At 39.0% G+C, this 21853-nt stretch overlaps 1 protein-coding gene across 1 annotated transcript in view; it reads left to right on the top strand.

Annotated features, from left to right (window-relative positions):
- Window positions 1–284: 284 nt before the first annotated feature.
- Window positions 285–21853, top strand: part of LOC136871461 (uncharacterized) — a 46290-nt gene continuing 24721 nt past the window's right edge. Inside the window, exon 1 of the mRNA XM_067144983.2 lies at window positions 285–337. Within this exon, the coding sequence (XP_067001084.2) occupies window positions 323–337 (15 nt within the window). The 5' untranslated portion in view covers window positions 285–322. The remainder of the gene's footprint in view (window positions 338–21853) is intronic.

The following is a 21853-nucleotide window of genomic DNA, read 5'->3' as shown; positions in this document are numbered from 1 at the left end:
AAGGTAGTGGTAGTGGTCAAGAAAGGAGAAGGAGGGACTGTTTCCGATCTCTCATTTCATTTCCCACTGTCTCTTTTTCTAATGAGACCACCAAGCTCAACTCACTTTTTCATAGTGGGAGGGAACTGATGATTAGGAGTGGTGGGATCGGGAGGGAAGGGTTAGGTAGAAGGGGAGAAATTTAGCAAAAGGGGGTTGCAATAAACTGAGGCTGCTAGAAAGTATATAAGAGTCGGCTTCATATTGCTTTAACATCAGTTTAGTGTGTGTATTAAAACAGCTAGTCAGTCTTGCGAAGAAATCGTATCATACGAAAACAAACATGGAAGTAGCAAAGGTAAGTTACGTGATACAGCCAGTGCCCAATGTAACAGGTTTTTTTTAAATACATACGAAGAGAAAATTACGTATTTCGATTAGGAGAAAGAATTTTGTAATTTTTGAGGTTATATCAAAATCATTATGCAATTAAAGCAATAATTTCCTAGGATAATATATATATATATATATATATATATATATATATATATATATATATATATATATAACTATCACTAAAAATGAAATTTTCAAAATTCTATACATAAACATTATTACGCCATATTTACGCAACCTCATTTGAGTTGTGTCAATATTTAATTCAAATAACGCGCCATCACAGTTTGCGGGAAGTGAGTCAATGTGGTTTATCGAAAGAGAACCAATAATCGTATAACTATTAGGAATCGTATAACTATTGTATAATAATTCATATAAATAATTAAATATATGAATGTCATCCTACTACTACGATTATATAAATAGTTTAACAAGTTTTGTATTTAACTAGGATGTTTCTTGACTAGAGTAATATCTATTTCGTATTGTTATAAAGATATTCTTTCTATATACATGAAGCAAAGAAATAAATATTTAACAAATAGAAGCATTCAAAATTGAAAATAGATGCACATTGGCATTCTATTTATCAGCTAACAGTAGACCAAATATACATTATAATCAATGTCGCATGTAGGTCAACATATTTTACCTTTGAGATACTCTTTTTTACCAGACGGAAACTGAACGTATAAATTAATTAGAAACTTTTGAAATTACTTAGAAGAAATTAGAGCAACTGAAATCCATGATCTAAATCAGAATTGTAGTCTTCAGCAGGACAACTGTCTGCATATTTGAAAATTCACAAAATTCCACTATTGATTGTAAAACTAAAACTGAAGTTCAAATTTCGAATTGTTAGTATGAAACAAAAAGTGTTATGCTTACTTTGTAAATTGTCTATACTTCTACGATGGGATACTTGTGATACATGTAGACTTTCATTTGAACGAGGAGTCCGTCGACTGGCTCTTTCATCAATCGGGCGTAAACATGAAGGTCGATCCAAGTCTCCAAAGAACGGTTGTTCAGTCCAAAGATTATTTGAACCAATATGATCAGTTTCACTGCGCGATGATAGTACGTGGTCACCTGCCCCAGTCTTGACCACATGTCATAATATTTAAATTCCAAATTCTCGTATAGGAAGGATCATATCTAAATTCACTTTCGTTTCACATAATATTTATTTAAAATATATTTTCACAATTTCTTTAGTGTTTTCTCAAGTCACATCTAACGCGGGTTCCATTAACTTTCCGGGTTTAGTTACTCAGACGATGGAGTGCTCGATTTCTCAGTCCAAGGAAGCAGGTTCGATCCCAAATACAACAGCCTTGCGTAGGCAGATTTACTGGCATCTAAAAAATCCCATGCGGGATAAAATTCTGGCACATTGGCATTGTCTAAATCTGTGAAAGTATTTAGTGGGGCATACAACCATTTTATTGTTGTCCGACTCGTTGGCTGAATGGACAGCGTACTGGCCTTCGGTTCAGAGGGTCCTGGGTTCAATTCCCGGCCGGGTCGGGGATTTTAATCGCTTCTGATTAATTCTTCTGGCTCGGGGACTGGGCGTTCGTGTCCGTCCCAGTACTCTCCCCTTCATATTCACACAACATACTACACTACCAACCACCACAGAAACACGCAATAGTGATTACATCCCTCCATATAGGGTTGGCGTCACGAAGGGCATCCGGCCGTAAAAGAGAACCAAATCCACATGTGCGACGCAGTTCGCACCCGTGACCTCACAGGTGTGGAAAAGCGGTACGAAAAGAAGAAGAAGAAGACAACCATATTATTATTATTATTATTATTATTATTATTATTATTATTATTATTATTATTATTATTATTATTATTATTATTATTATTATTATTATTATTATTATTTCGTTACTTCTAAATTTAATAAGAGCAAAACACTGTGACAGGTACGACTCATTAAGAACCTTGGCATGCCAAGACCACTGCTGCTCAGTCCGATAGCCTGCAGATAATGGAGTGTCAAGTGGTCGGTGTGATTACATCCTCAGCCGTATTGGCAGACTTTCTGGATCAGGGCCGTTGTCTCTTATATTAGGCAGCGTCTCAGTTTATCTGACAAGGCTGAGTGAACCCTGTTCCAGCCCTCAGAGAAAAAAAAAAAAAAGCAAAGCTATATTCGTGCAGACCATTAAGGACCTTGGAGGAGTGGAGATAAAGGCTTCCGTTCACCGTAACCTTGGCACTTAGTCTGTGAGAGTGGTTAGTCCAATGCCCGGCCGTCTTTACCCACTATAAATTAACCTCATAGTCTCTTTCTTTGGTGTAGACCGGGTGAAGCTCAGTGCCATGTACTTCTCCAGAAGTGGAAATCTCGTTTTTACAGTTTTCGTCTGCATGACGGAGAACTGAACCTACGTCCTTCTGAGTAAATCGAGCATGCCTTTTTCACATAGGCTAAACATCCCCTGTTCCAGTCCCCAGTTCAGAATCGAAATACTTGGGCTAGACAGGAACTGAACCGGGGCCTGCGGCTAAGAATCAGATGTGCTACCATACCATCACGGGACTGGCCTAAATGCGTTAGAGTAATCCAAATATTTGGTTACGTGAATGTTGTTCTATTGTATGCTCGTGGTCAATTACACATACAATTTAACAAAAAAAGAAAGTTTCTCTCTCACACCTCCTTGGTCGAATGAACACATTAGTAAACATTCACGGAGGAAAAGGTTATTTGGCATCGGCAACAGTTTCTCGTCGGTCAACCATGAAGAGCAATGTCAGGTGCAACCAGCGGCACGGTACGTATTCATCCATTCTTCAAGACGTGCAATATACCGAGCTCGATAGCTGCAGCCGCTGAAGTGCAGCCAGTATCCAGTATTTGGGAGATAGTAGGTTCGAACCCCACGCGTTTTCTTGCTGTGTTTACATTTTAGTCGTCTAAAATTGCCATGTTGGTTCTAGCTTTTCTACGTATTATAATCATTATGATTCGCGTATTAGCTCGAGAATAGTACTACAGTATTAATACAAAAAGGCATTCAAAATCATATTATTACAAGCTTCGATGTGTATGAAAAGTAAATTAATCTGAGTAAAAACACCACCTATCAAAACCGAAAGATACACCGAAGTTTCAGAAAATTGCCGAAGTTACCTAGAACACGCCTAGATATAGAAATACTAATTCTTTTATAGTGAGAAAAACATACATTTTATTGAGTATAGTCTCAGGATATTATTCATTCCAAGTAAACCCACCTAAATACGGAATTTCCACGAAAATTAACATTTCAATGATAAAATAGCAAACAGTATTGTATCTTGGAAATAATTATTGTATAACATACATGTCCTTTCTTGTTAGTATCACATTTTACTCTGGGATTAATATCTTCACTATATGTAATATATAAAATGTAATACTTTCACTCTAAACTTTTCTTCTTAGTCATAGACGCATCCAACTGAGATAAAATAAAACTACAAGGTTCAAGTTCCGAGTAAATGCGGCCTACTTCTTGTGCTTAAAAATAAAACAACAAAAAGAAATCTAAGTTCAAATGTAATGATATGATATGATATCCAACATCAATAATCCGATCAGTATGGATAAGTAATGAGGCTAGATTTACAGAAAACCTACACTATCAAAAAATTTTAATTTAAAAATGAAGTCAATTTCCCTATTACTTCCTCAAAAAATACATTTATTAGTAAGTCCTTTAGTCGTCATTTAGAAACCAACCAGAGAAACTGAAATGTCGACTAGTCATTTGACAAAAGCCGTGTGATGGCATCACAGTCTTAATTTCACAACAGGTGCAAAAAATCTAATGGTGCAAATTTCTCTCCCAAATTCAGGTTGAAAATCTTTCAGACTAGGTCAATATTAGGTAAGTTATGTAATATGTGTAACACAGCCCCCTTATATAACATCAGTGAGACTGGATGTAGAAAGTGGTGGACGAAGCTGCACTGCCCGAAGAACCTTCATGAAAGATCTTACTTCAGATTCGCTTAAAATAATGCCGAAAGTCCAAGGTACAATAATTACCCTTATTTTCAAATATCATTAAAGATAAAATGGTCATTTTATAAATAGGAGTACTCTAGCAAAATTATATAGCAACTTTCGCGTTTCAAATCATAGTAGCAAATGAAGTGACAGCATTCCTAAATAACTGATTCATTATTTGTAAATTACAAGTTGGAGTACAAAATCCTCTCAGGGAATTAAAAAGAGACACGACAGATTACATGGTTTTATTAAAATCCTTCATAACGTATGCTCATGTTAAAACATACGAAACCATTGTATCCAATACCAGAAACCCTGGAAAGAACGCTCTTTACAAAGATGATAAAAAGAAATAACATCTCAATGTAAGTGGGAACGTCGCCAAAAGTGTATGTAATACAGCTCCATTGAGGATGTTTCTGTAAAAGAGCAAGACGTTGAAGAGATGGGAACATGGTTAACGGGATTTTCAGACACGGAATGACTGCAACCGGTTCCTTCGCTCGGATGCTGTTGCCATGGCGGGAAGAGGCACAAACGGCCTGACCAAGTCATAGACGATTCGTCAAGGTCATTAGGAACTGATACTTCCTCTGCGTGGGTTTAATGTGTCACTATCATTCTGAAAATAAACCACATGCAATATTTTAACAATTCTATTTTGCCTGCTAGTCACATTTCAACCTTGTAAGAAAAGTTGCGAATGCAGAACTTCATAAAACAGTAAAGTTGGTTCTAAGAACGCCAAAAGAAACTTTGGCGACCGAAAGGTCCAAGGTTCAGACAGGAAACAACTAGGAATAGGAAGATAGCGACCGTTATCATAACTAGGGTACGGACTCGATATTTGTCTGATGCGAAAATGTGAAACCGAGGAAATCCATCTTAAGCTTGTGGACGGTGGTGTTAGAACGCATAATGTCCCGAATTTAAGCTTACAGCTTTACGACTCGTTCTGTTTACTGATAATCTTAAGCGACTGCAGCTATCAAGCTCGGTAGTGCTAAAGTGCCTAAAGTGTCGTTATGAAAGTAAGAACCACGATCAGTCAGTGAACATGGAAAGTGAGAACAAGTGATTGTTATTTTGAAAGGAAACAATAACCTTAAGAGAAAATAGAAGAGGACCCTCCCTTTGGCAAAAGAGAAGAACGGGCGTTAAATGAGAGGCGCACTACGCCTCGCAAACCTAATAGCGTCATTGTCGGATGAAAACAAGAGTTGAAATAATAACTGTGTTGTCTCTAACGTTTGATACAAATTAAAATAAATCTCATTCATACAATCCCTAACGCCTGAACATTATTTTCTCTAGGGGTTGAACGAGTTTGGCTGCATCCGCTTAAGTGCGGCCAGAATCCAGTATTAGGGAGATAGTGGGATCGAACCCCACTGTCGGCATCCCTGAAGATGGTTTTTCGTGGTTTCCCATTTTCACACCAGGCAAATGCTAAGGCTGTACCTTAATTAAGGCCACGGCCGCTCCCTTCCCACGCCTAGCTCCTCTCTGTCCCATTGTCGCCGTAAGACCTATATGTGTCGGTGTGACGGAAAGCAACTTGTAAAAAGAAACGAGTTTGGCACACCGCTTTTGAGCCCTACAACGTATTCAATCACCTGGGTAGCTCGTATAAATATGGCCTAAACAAAGGGACATGGCAGAAAGATATTCGGGGGGTAAATAGGACAGTATGCCTTTGCTGGCAGGACCTAGTGTTTACAGTGCACTATGTCTTCCGGTATAGGCTAGAGCAATTTTTGTTACTTTCATAGATCTGCCTCTGTCTTATCCTTGGCTTTGAAAATATGAAAGTGACTGAGGTATGAGCGATACTAGTAATGCCAATCCTTATGCAGCCAGTCCCTGCTATGAATGGTGTGAAAATGTTGCTGATAGGGTCGGTTGGTGTATGCATTTCAGTGGGCTTGGCAGCCTGATGTGTAATAGCAACACTGGCTCGGTGAGGAAAGTAACGGGAAACTACCTCACTCCTCATTTTCCCTAGTACGCCTCTTCAGTGATGCCTAGGCCATCTATGACAGCTGATGGCAGAGCTGTTGAGGATCCCACCAGCGGAATCGCTGACGGACTGAACATACATACAAATAGGACAGTACGGATGGAATTTACGTCTCACAAGAATGTGTTTCACTTCTGCAACAGACATGTATCAATGCATTGATATTGTCTGGCAAATTACATTGTGATCAACTGGAAAAAAGTCCTATAAGAGCTTTAAAACACATTTTTAAAGAGCGAGGAAATGTATCTCTTTTGTTTTCCTTATATTTAAGTGAGATTTCAGTAATTAAATTGTCGATATGTTAACAGAAGATCTCTCAAATCACATTTCATGTTAAATTTTTAATTTAGTGGTTCCCGAAATAAAACATAATTGTGCAAAGAGGAACAAACTAGTATGGGAACGTTCCAGAATGAAAGCATCTCCATTATAAATAAGGAGAGAGGTTAAAATTTACAATATGAAAAAAATATAGAGCATTGCTTTTACTTATGCCGGAAGTATCACAAGCGCTGCACTGTGAAGTCACCAACTGGTACCTTCCTTCCGTCCCTTTCGTCTTGCTCTATTATTTGTCCTTTGGCCATGTTCACAGACATACAGACGGACGAACGGACAGTCAGACGGGTGGCCATTAGTGTGATGTAACATAACACAACTTCCTACTATTAACTTATGCATGAATCAAATAACCAACGCATATTTGTAAAACTGGTCTGGTGAGATGACAGGGAGTAGGAGAGGGAAGTAGTTGAGGGGGAAGGGGAGGGGAAGTAGGAAATCGATTGATTCACGCAACACGTCGTCATTATTACGTAAGCATATCTCTCGCGGGACAAGATAGTGCGCTTGTAGTAGTGGTAGTGGCGATAGTAAGAGCAGTAGCCGAGTTATGTATCTCATGCCCCGGAAAGACTACGCCGAGGTGCGGACTGCAATTAACATACTTCTTATTGAGTCTGAAACAGAGAAAGAGATAGGAGAAAGGTGGCGAGGAAGAATGAGTAGAATGAAGTGAGGTTGAGATGGGAGGAAATAATTTGATCGCTCGCGATGTATACAGGAAAGAAACAAAACAAGATAGAAAACACTTGTCTATAGGTCTTCAGGTTAACGTTCAGAATCCCAACGGACCGAGGCTGTTTCCTGTACTTCCAGCCCGCTACACCTGGTCAGTCAACCCCACACACATGACAAGTCTTCAAAATTCACAAGAAAAAAAAAAAGTTGTTTGAATGTTTAACTTTATATTTCACTAATAGGACATGTGCGCTTCGCTACACTTTCAAGAGATTTAAGAGAAAAAGAAAGTTAACAATAAATGGATAGCATTATTCATGGAATGTAATATTATTATTAAACATGTTGAAATAGGTCCATCGCATTCTTCAAATTAACCCTTTGAGATCGTATGTCGGATGTGTTCCAATATATGTTTATTCCAAAAATAGCCCTCCTTAAACGGCATCCTTTAAACGTCTAGCAATGCATGGGCAATATCACGTCTATAAAGCAGCAGTTCATGGTCACTGTTAGATTTTTGCAATCAAGACGCGCAACCACTGAACGGAAAACCACATTTAATCTAGATGCACTCTCGAAAAATTACCAAAGACTATGTTTAATGTAATAACAGGCAGAACAAAGAAAGACGAAGAGAAGCTCACTTCTTCTTTAAAACATTCTCAATGAAAGTAGTCATTCGTCGAGTGTTTGTTTTGAGGCGTGCCACAGAAGAAGAAAAGCGTACCTTCAAATTTTGCATTTCCAGTTTTATGTAATTATGCAGAGTACTTTTTTTTAGTGACAACACACGTGTTTTGTTCTAAAGCATATTATCTCACTATGGCTTAAATTTTGAACGGAATGCCTGCCAGTGGCTGGGATAATGCTTACGCTTGTTTACAGTTTTGCTTCTACATCCCCTCAGTTCGGCCCCTCGGAGAATTTGCAAGTTTTCTAGTAAATATACTATGTTTACATTTCTAGGATGCCTAGAGAAGCGTCTCATAAGTTCCTATCTTTTGCCATTTTATGCTTACCTTCACAGATCGTTATATTTCCACTTCCATTTTATTAGTACAGTTTAGACTTCGCTCAATTAATTTCGCACAATGTGCGAGTGTGTTACATCTTCAAGTAGTAGAATAATACTACTCATCCTACTTCCTTGAATTCTCTCGCGGTGTTTACTATCGGAAGCCAACCGCCGTGCTTTCGTGTCTTCAATGAAAATGAAAACAACAAATAAAAATTGTTTTTATTTATTATGTCTGGCGTATTTTTATTTTCATCGATCTGTCTAGTTCACCTTCGACAAAGTGATATGGTGGAGGTATGAGCGACGTGTGGAATACCCTTATGCAGCCAATCCCTCTGATAAATAACATGAAGATGCCGCTTATAGGGTCTATATATTGTTGTATCTGACCGAGTGAGTTGGCTAAGTGCAGTGTGATAAAGCTGAAAGTTTGCATTCGAGATACTGTGAGATCGAAATACATCGCGGTCAGCTCTGAAGATCGTTCTCCGAGTTTTCTCATTTTCGCACCAGACAAATGCCAGTTCTGTGCTTTAATTAATCCTGTAATGGCAACGCAGGGTGCTGCTAGACCCCCACGGTCAGTTCTCGAACTACTGCATTTATGTTTAGTTGGCTGAACTGCTAATGCTTTGTCTACCTTCATTCACATGTTCGCTTTACATGTTACTGCATGTGTCTCGAGTGTTCTCCGTCTTGGAAGAAGTAAACAGCTAGTTAAAGTGACTGGGGTGCTCGTGGACCCCCACGTTACCGTTTGTGGAACATTTTTGTGTACATAATTTTGCACTGCTGTGCGTTTTTATGCATTTGTTTGTGGGTAAATAATATTCCCACTACTAAATGATGAGGTTGTATGCGCATTGATATGTGTCACTGTTGATATTATACCTATTGTATTCTTACTATGTGTAGCTTTGTCATTCCTTAGAAGAGAAGTGCCGAAGGAATTTGTTAGCATATCCGATAAGAACTCTGTCGCAAGGATCATTTTATGCATGGCAAACAGCTGGAAACGTTTTAAGGTAGATAAAAGCAATATTGAAGTTTTAGAAAGCATACTTGCCTTAAAACTGCCCTGAACTGCAAATTACTTCTTAAGATGTCTGTACCCTCTTAAGCACAGTGTAGGCTTACTACAAAGTAAATATATTCCAGCGAGATTATTGAAATCGTAGTCCGAAAGAACTTTGAAGGTAATTTTGTCTGACAGCATGAGAGGCGTGGGCTTGTTCTACATAAGCCGAACTGCATTTAGAGCTTAAAAAATTGCTTTAAAGGGAACTGATCACGGGATTTGAAAGAGGACGAGTTGGGAAATTTTTAAGGATCAAATTGAAAATTTGATTTTTTGGTCAAAAATCGCAATATTTCTTAAGAAGCAGAATAAATTTCCTTTGTCTTGATAACGTGGATTTGCTGCATCTAGAGACCCGGAGATTTTGTTATTTTCCTTGGTGGAGTTCAATAACACTTCATCCAAGTCACCAGCATGTGACATGCCATCTCAAGAGAAATGATTGCTATTAAAAGGAAAGTACACGCTGCGAACAGACACACTGGTGTGTAGAGAAGAAAAGTTCTGATTGTTCGACGCGTAGTACTTCCGACTTCTCCGTACCTGCCCACTTGCTCATTTGAGTGAAGGTAAAAACTACTTTCGCTAACACAGATGTATTCAGTGGCTATTCTAATATAGAAATTAATTTCCTAATAAAAAGTAAATTTGTCGAAACGTATAAACCACATAATTTATATTAACCATCAGAGCGATTTTAAACGTCTTTAAAAGAATCTACGTAAATGACAGGTAAACTTCGACATAATAAGGAAGCATGTTTCTTTTGTTATTGAAAATAAAAGATAGATTACCTAGCGTTCATTTGTCAGGTAAAAGTAACCGGTTTGTGTCGCCAGAAGGCAGCACATTAGCTCCCTATATGGTTGACAGCACTGAAGGTCTGAAATACAGATGAGTACGCATTCCTTCCAAAAGCAAAGTGAAGTGATACATCTCTGATATTTGTTCCAAGTTAAGTACTCAGTTCGGCAATGAGTACATTGCAGTATAAAGTATCTATACGAGATCATTAAGATTATACTTCTTAAACATGAATTACACGTTATATTCCCGCTCAAGTTACTCTGTGGATTAACTCTAACAGCGATTTGCACAGTGTGGTAACACCTTCATAACAAGATACAAGACAGATGTACAAAACGCGAATAGCCCATTAACACAATCCGTCTACTCTATTATTTCTTGTATATACACTACTAATAAAGGCAAGGTGTTCATGATAGACATAGAAGGTGAGCAGTAATTATTACGCTAAAGAAAAACCTTTCCTGATATTTTATAATAGTGTCCTAAAGTCTATGAAGCAGTAGCATCTTGGAAATGCCCATATCTGTACGTACTGTATCAATTTACCGTGATAAACCTTGCACTTACGGGATGTAAGGAGGGCAATAATTTAAAAACAGTGAACCAATATTGAGTTTCCAAATATTGTGTAACTAATGATGTGATTTCAATGTGGCTTGCGGAGAGATCAGGTGCAGGTCTTTCTATTTGACTCCCATGCGTCTAGGTGAGTGATGATGGTGGTGGTGATGATGATGGTGGTGAGGCAGGAAGAGGGTGGAATCTGGTATCGGCACATAGCTTATTCCTGTCGAATAACCCACGGGATCTGATCAAGGCTTAACGTCCCCATCCGACGGACGAATAACCGTCAGCTGCGTCAAATGCACTCACTCCATATGAACTCTGCAGAGAGGTTTGGAATTTAAACCAGCCTTTCGGCACGTAATTTAGTGATTAGAAATTGTATACCAAACGATCATGATCAAGGCTGCCAGATGAACTTGTGTAACTAATAATTAATAAAAAACTAATGAGACTGATAGGGGTCAAACATTTATCTTCGACTGTGACTTACGGCCGGAGGCCCTTCTTGACGCCAACCATATCTGGAGGATATATTTCACTGTTGTGTGTTTCCGTGGTGGTTGGTGATGTGTTGTGTGTACATGAGAGGTGCATTGCGGCAAACACCCAGCTTCCAAGCCATACGAATTAACCAGACGCAGCTAAAATCCTCGTCCCGGCCAGGAACTGAACCGAAGACAACGAAGCTAACCATTAAGCCAAGGAGCCGGGCATGTTATTCAGAATTTGTAACACGGTGATAGATTCAAAGTTCTAAGTCAAAGAAATGAAGCTGATAAAGAATCGATAAGAATATATTATCTCGTTACATGTGGTTAATTCAAACACAAAATGATATCTTCTATTCAGGAATACAATAGATTCCGTTGTTAAATTAATATCGTAATCGACGATAAAAATGCTTGTTATGAGGCGCATACATCTATGTAAGATCTGCCGAATTTTCCCACCCCATGTGGTCAAGGCAAGCTTGGTTCACTCATCAGGAAGTCGAAAAGTCTGCCCACCGAGACTTCCACTGGTAGACAGGCACACAGGTCAGGAGTTCACTCAGCCTACACCAAGAATGAGTACGCCTATCGGATTAGTTCCAGGGAGCGGAACCGGCTAGGGTTACACTTAATTACTCTATCCTCCTGAGTGTCGAGGTTGCATGTTGTGGAAAACTTGAAAGGTACGGAACTTCCAGTTTTACGTGGTATCCGAACCAAAAGGTTGTGACTTTTAATTCCAAATATCCCACGTGCATTCAACGGGATTCGAAAGTGCCCACGCTGGTGATAATCCAATGACAATGTCATTCGGCTATAATGCCCATACGTATCCGATAGTTAGGGTTTCTCAGCCTTTCTCAGCGCTTTACTTTACTTTACTCTTCTGCTATTATACGTAATTAGAGGGTCTAAAATACCATTGGTTTGCCCTTTTAAACAAAAATTACTATAACCATCACCAACGCACCATCATCAGACTTCTGTAACGTTGGTCCTCCACTTTCCGGTCGCCCGACAAAGACACTTAAAATTAAACCTCGAAAGAGATCTGTTCCAACTAGTATAGTACGATTGTTCTGTACTATTTGTATTCTGAATCTGTAAGAGAGATACACCCATTCTATTCATGTCTTATAAAGCTCTAATCCCACTTATTAGGTAGGTCCACACATCCCCATTTATTATTCAGTTGTATGAAATATGGACATGACGTTTTCTAGGCACACAAAAAAATCCTTTCCTTTTTTCTGTCAGATATTATGACATATGTAATTTAAACACTCCGGCTACTTATGGTGACTTGACTCGGGATGCCGACAGGAGAAACTTAGAGAGCTAATTAGCGAACATGTTATCCATCAGACACGCAGAGACTTAAACAAAACTTATGCTGCTGACATTGTTTTCTTATTATCATTCTTCTTCATCTCATTGCACTAGGCCGAGGGACTCAGGCAGTAGAACACCAGCCTTCTGAGCCCAAATTGTCAGGTTCGATCCCAGCTTAATTCAGTGGTATTTCAAGGATCAAATACGCCAGTTTCGTGTCGGTAGATTTAGGCCTACCGGCGCGTAAAAGACTTCCTGCGGGTCAACATTCCGTCACCGACGCTTCTCCGAAAACTTTTAAACAGTGGGACGAAAAACCAATGACATTATTATTATTATTATTATTATTATTATTATTATTATTATTATTATTATTATTATTATTATTATTACTAATGGCAGGGTGACTCCTGGACGTTAGCCTAGCCAGGCAGGTGGGAAAAATAAGATTTGAGTTCTTGAGAAGTCACTCACACCTTTCAGAGTTGTCTAGCTTGAAATTAATATAATAACTTGGGCATTCCATAAAAGCTTAGGCTTTCACGGGCAGCGACATGATGAATATAACGTAGCAAGATGTCTGATTGGTTCCTAGCTCCCAAAGTGTCAAGGTTCGGAGAGAATTGACCTTGTGTGTGCCCGGCGCAGCCTCTTGTGAAACACTGGGAGCCAAAAAGCCAATCAGACAACGGCCTGTAAGTCCGTAAAATTAATTTTATATTCATTGGCTTTACCAGTCTAAAACGCATTCATCGAAATAAACACGTATTATATTTTGTCGGTAACATAAAATTATGTTATATTGGAAATATACATGAACTTCGGATTAATTTTATTAATCGATCCCCACCATGATACCAACATTTTCAAGAAGGGATGTATAATAATCATTCGTAAAATTAAAACAAGACTTGTGCTTATACTGTAAATTAAATATATTAGATTGAGACCATGCTTGGGTCTCGAAACTAAACTCTCCCAATAATTACTCAATTAGACCCGATATCATCTTTCTTGAACGATCACCACTTGAGATTCTCGTCCTCCATAATCATGATGGGAAGTAGGGGACAGAGAATCACATGTGTAAAATTTGCAATAATTCCAGAAGAAAATATCTCCATACACTTCGCGAAATCGGGAAAAGTAAAAGTTTCCATTATCCCACTATCCGTATCTTCGGTACTAAGTGGGATAGTGTAGTCAGTTGTATACCTAGCCGCACTGGGTAAATGCCAAATACACTAATGAAGGCTACTCCACTAACTTCGCAAACCAAACCCTCTCCTAGCCAGAATCATCTCTCAGGAATATCAAATTTATAACAGTAGATGAAATGGGCAAAGCTGTTAAACATACAATTAATTAAAATATCAGCTTCTATGAATTTTCAAAATATTGTTCTAATAATATTTGCTTTACGTCCCACTAACTACTTTTTTAAGGTTTTCGGAGACGCCGAGGGGCCGGAATTTAGTCCCGCATGAGTTTTTTACGTGCCAGTAAATCTACCGACACGACGCTGACGTATTTGAGCACCTTCAAATACCACCGCACTGAGTCAGGATCGAACCTGACAAGTTGGGGGGTCAGAAGGCCAGCGCCTCAACCGTCTGAGCCACTCAGTCTGGCAAAATAGTATTCTAAGTCGACAGATAAATGAGTGAGCAGTAACAAAGGTATATGGAAAACAATTTTGAAACCATATACGTTGTTCACATACAGTGCAGTTTAAATAAATATGGAATGATAGATATTTCTAGTAAATATAATTTCTTTCATATAACAATCAAGGTTCAACAGAGGGATCAGTGATAACAAGTTGCTGATATTAACCCATTTGAACCATAAAATATTCCAGTTTTGTCCTGTCTAATTTCTATGCAGTGTCCGGCACCACGGGTAAACGGTTAGCGTGCTGGCCTTTGGTCACAGGGGTCCCGGGTTAGATTTCCGTCATGGTCGGGGATTTTAACTGTCACTGGTTAATTTCGCTGCCACGGGGGCTGGGTGTATGTGTCGTCTTCATCATCATTTCATCCTCATCACGACGCGCAGGTCACCTACGGGTGTTAATCAAAAGACCTGAACCTGGCGAGCCGAACATGTCCGCGGACACTCCCGGCACTGAAAGCCATACACCATTTACTTTCTATGCAAGATTGACGTGACAGATTTCTAGATTAATGCTTGCTATTTTTACTGCAGTTAGACACTGAAAAATACGGTTCCACAAACATTATAATCCTCAGTACAGGATCGGTACAAGACATCCCCTGGGGAAATGCAATCACAAGCCACGATTCTCCTGTATAATGTCTTCTCTCAAGCTTGATTTTGCTAGTTTTACCCATTTCTTCGCGATGCTGTTGTACTGGAACAAGTTATTTATTAGATCTGACTGGATGGATTAGAATCGCCGTTGCCTTGACAGGAGACCTGAAAGTTATACGAGAAACAACTTCCTGTCTCTCAGCTCTGGCATAATTATGAACAGGAAGTCTTAAACTAGGTACATTAAATGTTCACCTAAACATATGGTATCCTTTTTAAAACAGTAAATATTCCGTGAGATACATGTACTTCTATTTCAATTCGCCCACGCTCTGCGTCACGTTATGATGTCAGTGATGGTAATGCAACAAACAAGTGAACAGTTCGGTTTCCCGAGCGGTTTTGAGCCGCTAGATTTTATTACAATCTGTCGCAAGTCAAACATGAAGTGCAATAGACTGTAGGGTGCACTATCGACAGATCAAAATTTCGGATTCCGCCACTGACAGTAGCGATCATGATTGTCTCCCTCCTTCTTTCCCATGCCACAACAAAAGTATTATACTCATTACAGGTCCTGAACACGCTTCACTAGTTATCGTAGATACCATTAATACTGGTATTGCAATAGTATAGATCGTCAAGCATATTCCACGCAAACTCTTACAGAAACGTGATGAAAATAGTTTCCTTGTTCTTCCGGTGCCGTCTTCTTAATGAATGTTGACGATCTATAATATATATTTCAGACAATTTAAATGAGAAATCATTTCAGTATGTGTCTGAAGAGAGGGTGAAAATCTGAAGTGAAATGACCCCCAAACACTGTTGAGTCAGGGAATCGATCTGCATTGCCGAAGGCCTTCCATAGTACATGTGTTAACACACAAAATCATACAGAATGATCGTGATTTTCTAGAGAAGCCACATTCTCAATATAATCCAAGGAAACGTTTAAATTCGACCGTAGTTTTGAGCGTTGTATTTATATCATGAGCATGTATTCATAGTGCTACGTCATTCAGTAAACAGTGTCAAATTTCTGACGCTACTATTGAAAGAAAAAAGTAACTCTCCTAATTGAAGGCTCCAATGTTTTGAAACTAATCTTTCGGTGATATAAGAAATTACATTCCAAAGCATTTATCTACTAGGTGGACGAAATATAAAATCCCCCCACTCGAGACGTATTCACTCTTTCTCTTGAGCTCATAGAATGTCATTCTGGCAGACAGAGTGATTTATAAGAAATCAATATTGAAGGAAGGAAGAAGGAAACGGGAGTCGAGCAATGAGGAAGGGAAAGTCATTGCTCAGAACCTTACACTTGACACTGCACTGCTGCGCGCTAGAAAGTGGAACACTGCAGCCAAGGAACAAGATCTATGCCCACGAGCAGTTTCCTAAGGAACACGCGAAGCAATCTCGACTTTACGTCCTACCTTAGAGTATCGAAATACGAAGGACAAGTCCACGTGCATGGCATTCGTAGATCTAGAAAGAGATTCGATAACGTTGATTGGACCAAGCTATTTGAGATTTTGAAGATGATCGAGATCAGATACCGAGAAATAAGGGTTATCTACAATCTGTAAAAAGAAGCGGTAATCCATAAAGATGCCTTTGCTGGCAGGACCTAGTGTTTACAGTGCACTATGTCTTCTGGTATAGGCTAGAGCAATTTTGTTACTTTCATAGATCTGTCTCTGTCTTATCCTTGGCTTTGACAATATGAAAGTGACTGAGGTATGAGCGATGCTAGTAATGTCAATCCTTATGCAGCCAGTCCCTGCTATGAATGGTGTGAAAATGTTGCTCATAGGGTCAGTTGGTGCATGCATTTCAGTGGGCTTGGCAGACTAATATGTAATAGCAACTCTGGCTCGGTGAGGAAAGCAACGGGAAACTACCTCACTCCTCATTTCCCTAGTACGCCTCTTCAGTGATGCCTAGGCCATCTATGACAGCTGATGGTAGAGCTGTTAAGGATTCCACCAGCGGAATCGCTGACGTACTGAACATACAATCCATAAAGGAGTGCGGCAAGGCTGCAGATGGTCCCCTCTCCTTGTCAATGTTTGTATCGACCAGGTGGTAAAAGAAATAAAAAAGGAATTCGGAAAAGGAATCACAGCCCAAGGAGAGGAACTCAAAACCCTGAGATTTTCCGGATGATATTGCTATTTTATCTGAATCTGCAGAAGATCTGGAAAAACTGCTAAATGGTATGGACACAATTTTGGAGGAATACAAGATGAAAAGAAATAAATCCAAATCAAAAGTAATGGAGTGCAGTCGAACGATGTCAGATGATTCAGAAAATTAGATTAAAAAATGAAGTATTAAAGGAAGAAGATGAATTTTACTCGGGCAGTAGAATAACGAGGGCATAAGTAGGATAGTCCTTTCTTAAGAAAAGACATCTGCTCACTTCAAATATTGATTCAGGAATTAGGAAGGTGTTTTTTTAAGACTTTCATCTAGAGAGTGGCATTGTATGTAACTGAAACTTGGAAATGTGGTGTTACAGAAGAATGCTGAAGGTGAGATGAGTAGATCGAATTACGAATGAAGAGTTACTGATTCGAATTGGTGAAGGGAGAACGATCTGGCGAAATGTAACCAGAAAAAAATAGAATTATAGGGCAAATCTTAAGACACCCAGGAGTTGTGCAGTTGGTATTTGAGGGAAGAGTAAGAACGGTAGGGGTAGACAAAGGTATGAATATGACAAACAGATTACAGTATATGTAGTAGTTACGTAGAAATCAAAAGGTTAGCACAAGATAGGGTGGCATGGAGAGCTGACAAACGAGGCTCATTCCGCATTTCTTGCAAATTCCTCCTGTAAGTAATTTAATTTCAAGAGACGGTGCCCAGTGCATTTATTTTATTCAGGTGACCAGGGTCATCCAGTAAATGTTGTCTTTGTCAAACTTGTATTACATGACTTTCTGACGTAGTACCTTTAGAATTAATTAATACATGCTTCGAGAGTCATAACAAGATTCGATCTCATTTCGCACAGTCCCGTGGTTCGCATTCCACATAAAATTGGAAGGTTTGTGGCTATGATCTCGATATCAACATTCTCGTAAAACTACAAGTTTGCTTTAACTTCGATCTCGTTTCGGAAATGTAGGTTGGAAAACAAGAGGAAAAATTCAACCAAGATAGCTGTCAAAAGTGATCGTCATCGATCACTCGTCTTTAAGTTCGAGTCCCAAAATATAGCGATGTACAGAAGCCTGCGTGCAAATACTCAGTTATTCATCGAACGTATGTAGAAAATACTGATCATTCTACCCAAGGAGGATTGGTACAGGTCATTACAACGGAGCTAATACTGATAATAATGATTGGTATTTAACACTCATTCCCCGGTTAACAGTATTAATAGGCGTCCGATTGCCAGGATTTTGCCTTCAAAAGACTTCTCTAATCCAGATAATCCTAAATTACTTTTGAAAATAAAGATCATCAATTGAAGTTTCATTCACGAGACACGACAGACTGTTACATTGTTGAAAGAAACAAATTCTTACATTTAAACATAAGTTCAAGTAGTATTGACGATTATCAGTATTGATAAAGCAGGTTTATAAATCAATTGTTCCGTAGACTAAACTTGTTGTTCATAATGTTTACACATACCATACACTTGCAGATGATAGTAGAAGGATTATTATTTAAGTTACTTTGGAGTTATCATTTCTTTACTCCACCCTGTAAACCACAAAATTCAACATTACAAAGGACACCTGGTCTATAAGATGCAGACATTTGCCATCAGAAGCCGTTGGAATGTTTGATACTTGGTGTCATGTTGGCCGGTTTCTTGGCTGAGTGTTTAGCGTACCGGTCTTCGGTTCACATGAGCCAGGTTCTATTCCCGGCCGGATAGGATATTTTAGCCTGGTCTAGTTAATTCCTTTAGCTCGTGGACTGGCTTTTGAGTTCGTATTAATACACTCTTCATTTACATGTAACACATCACACTACTGATCGCCACCGAAATGTGCAATAGTAAATACAACATCCCTCCACATAGGGTTGCCGCCAAGAAAGGCAACTAGACGTAAGCTAAGCTTCGCCGACCCCAAGTAATTGGAAAAAGACCAGTAATAAGACTTAGTATCTTAATTTAGAAGTAAATAACTGTCCGATACTGATAGTAACAGAAGTCGGTACAGTAGCAGATCTACGGATTGGAAACCCGGATGAGAATCCCTCGAAATTAACCCCTCATTAGGACAAAATCTGAGAGAGCTCGAATACATGTTAGAGGAATCTCATTTCTAAGGTCTTGGAAGTTGTTATAGCACGAGATGAAGTGAGAAATGCTCTTCTAGGTGACCTCACACTCTATGTAGTACATCGTAAAACTACCTAGTAGTAGGCCTAACGTTTTGAGATATCCTTTCTTGAATGAAATAACGTTTATATTACGTATATGCTGTAATCCCTGCTCTGCTTATTTTAGTGTCTGGCAAAAGCGATAGACTGCCATCGTGAAATAGGTACGAAAAGATGAACCCCCATTAAATTGGACATCTTTAGTATTTATTAATAGCCAGGTTAATTAGTTCAGAAAATACAGCTCTGGTCTCCTGAACTCAAACTGGTTGGTTCAATCCCAGCTTAGTCCCGGTGTTTTTCGAAAGTGCTGTAATACATTAGCCTCGTGTCGGTAGATTTACCGGCACGTAAAAGAACTTCTGCAAGACAAAATTCTGGCATCTTGGCGTCTCTAAACCGTAAAATTAGTTAGTAAAAACCAATGGAATTACACTAGTAAAACCAATGGAATTACACTTCATTATTAATTAGCAGAAGAATGCTAAGTGAAATTGAATCAATGTGCAGCGAAGGTAGTGAAATAAGCTCGTAGCTGCGGTCAACAGTAAAATGTAACAAGTTAGCTCTCGGACGAAACTTTATATCTGTCTGTTTTCAGACCGACTTCGCTGTCTGGGGGTGATAGGTGAGCGGACTCAGGTCATCTTGTTCATAAGTCAGAAGTAACAGACAAACAGGCGAGAACAATGGCAGGAGGGTACGTAGACTGAGGAGATAAGGGCTATGTTAGGAATGAACACGATGGATGAAGCTCCATGGATAAATAGGCTTCGGTGGTGGGATCATGTGAAGCGAATGGAGGATGGTAGCTTACCCAGAACCCAGCCATAGGGAGCTCAAGAGGCAAAGGAGACCACGAAACCAAGGAGGCGTTGCCTAGACTCACTTCTGAATGATTTAACGATAGAGGTTTGGAATTCGACGAGATAAGAGCTAGTTTGCAAATAGAGGATAGTGGAGACGTTTAGTTAAAACACAGAGACTTGCAGACTGAACGCTGAAAGGCATACCATCCTCCTTTGGTACTCATTACATGCCAAGAGGATAAAATAAATTTCACCGCTAAAACCTAAAAACACGCGGTCCATTTTAAAGGCCGTCTGTTTGTACTTGTAAATGAAGACGGGGACCTCGTGTAGTTATATGGTCAGTGACTCGCAGGTCTTAAACCGGTAACGCTCCAACAACCTTGCAAGAGGACCTTGATAAACAACAAGTAGGCTATTTCACAAGTCATCGCGACTAACAACTTGCCTCCTTTCTTTCTTTCTTTCTTTCTTTCTTTCTTTCTTTCGTTTCCTTGGGTGGAACCTTACTGTCAATTCAAATGTTAATTTATGAAGAAATATATATTCGGTCTATTACAAGCTTCTTATTTTAATACCAGCTCTCAAACGTTATAAATCGTGTGATTCAACATGTTCTGTAGTACACTTCTATCGAACATTCTCCTTCATCCATCAGCTCGCATGAAACCACCACAGATCTTCTGGCCAGAGAGAGGGCGTCAACCTCTAAGAGACCCGCTCCACCCCTGTGGGGTGGGGAATAAAAGCTTTTAATTATTGGTATTCTGCTGAACCACTCGTCAGTGTAATATTTCAGCCCAGAGGCGAGAATGTTTAAGTACTAAACACTTCACTTACATCTTTACCAATACCTACACTCTACACCTTGACCTTATGTCGGAAACAAAAATGGTTTTCACCTATATAGCTTTAAAAAAATGTGGGCTAAAGTAGGGTGACGAGATTTAGAATCAGAAAAAAACGGGACACTTTCTTTGAATATTTCGACGAAATGATTTCATAAGTTCTGTAACATGTTACATCATAATTCCAGTGAATGCAGAAAAAGTAATTAATAACCCCAAACACAGGTAATTTTGCAACAAATGAAACCATATTTTATTCACAAAATAAGGAAACTTCAATTATATCATAATTTAATAAGTTCATTTACCAATCGAGTAAAATATAGATGGCTGCAAATCTATTTCAGCTGAGTTTCACCCACATTTTTGTATTTTTCTACTGAATGTATAGTATCTTGAATGCTTTATTGCTACAGAAAATGAAAGTATAAAATTGTTTGACTCAGCTATAAAATGGCTTTGACACAATGTTATGACGAGATACTTGCCTTATATACTGCATAAAACAATAAGCTTAACAGTTAAGGAAAACTGCCGACAGAGTGCGGCACCATTCCAGTTTCCGATTTTAGATGTTTTACATAGTATTTTTATCACCAGTCAATGTAGACAGAAAAATACGGGACAATTATGCGTCCCGTTACGTTTTTTTCGGGACAAAAGGAGAGGTACTAAAATAAGGGACAATCTCGTTACAAAGGGGACGTCTGGTTACTCTAGGTCAGGGTTAATAATTTTGTCATTGCCCTTGCTTTTAAACATATACACAGAAAGAAAAATATTTAGAGTGTAAGAATATTGCTGTTACATAATCGCTGGCGGTGA

The sequence above is a fragment of the Anabrus simplex genome, chromosome 1 (genome assembly GCF_040414725.1).
Source record: "Anabrus simplex isolate iqAnaSimp1 chromosome 1, ASM4041472v1, whole genome shotgun sequence".
NCBI lineage: Eukaryota > Metazoa > Arthropoda > Insecta > Orthoptera > Tettigoniidae > Anabrus > Anabrus simplex.
This window is presented reverse-complemented; position numbering and strand designations above follow the sequence as displayed.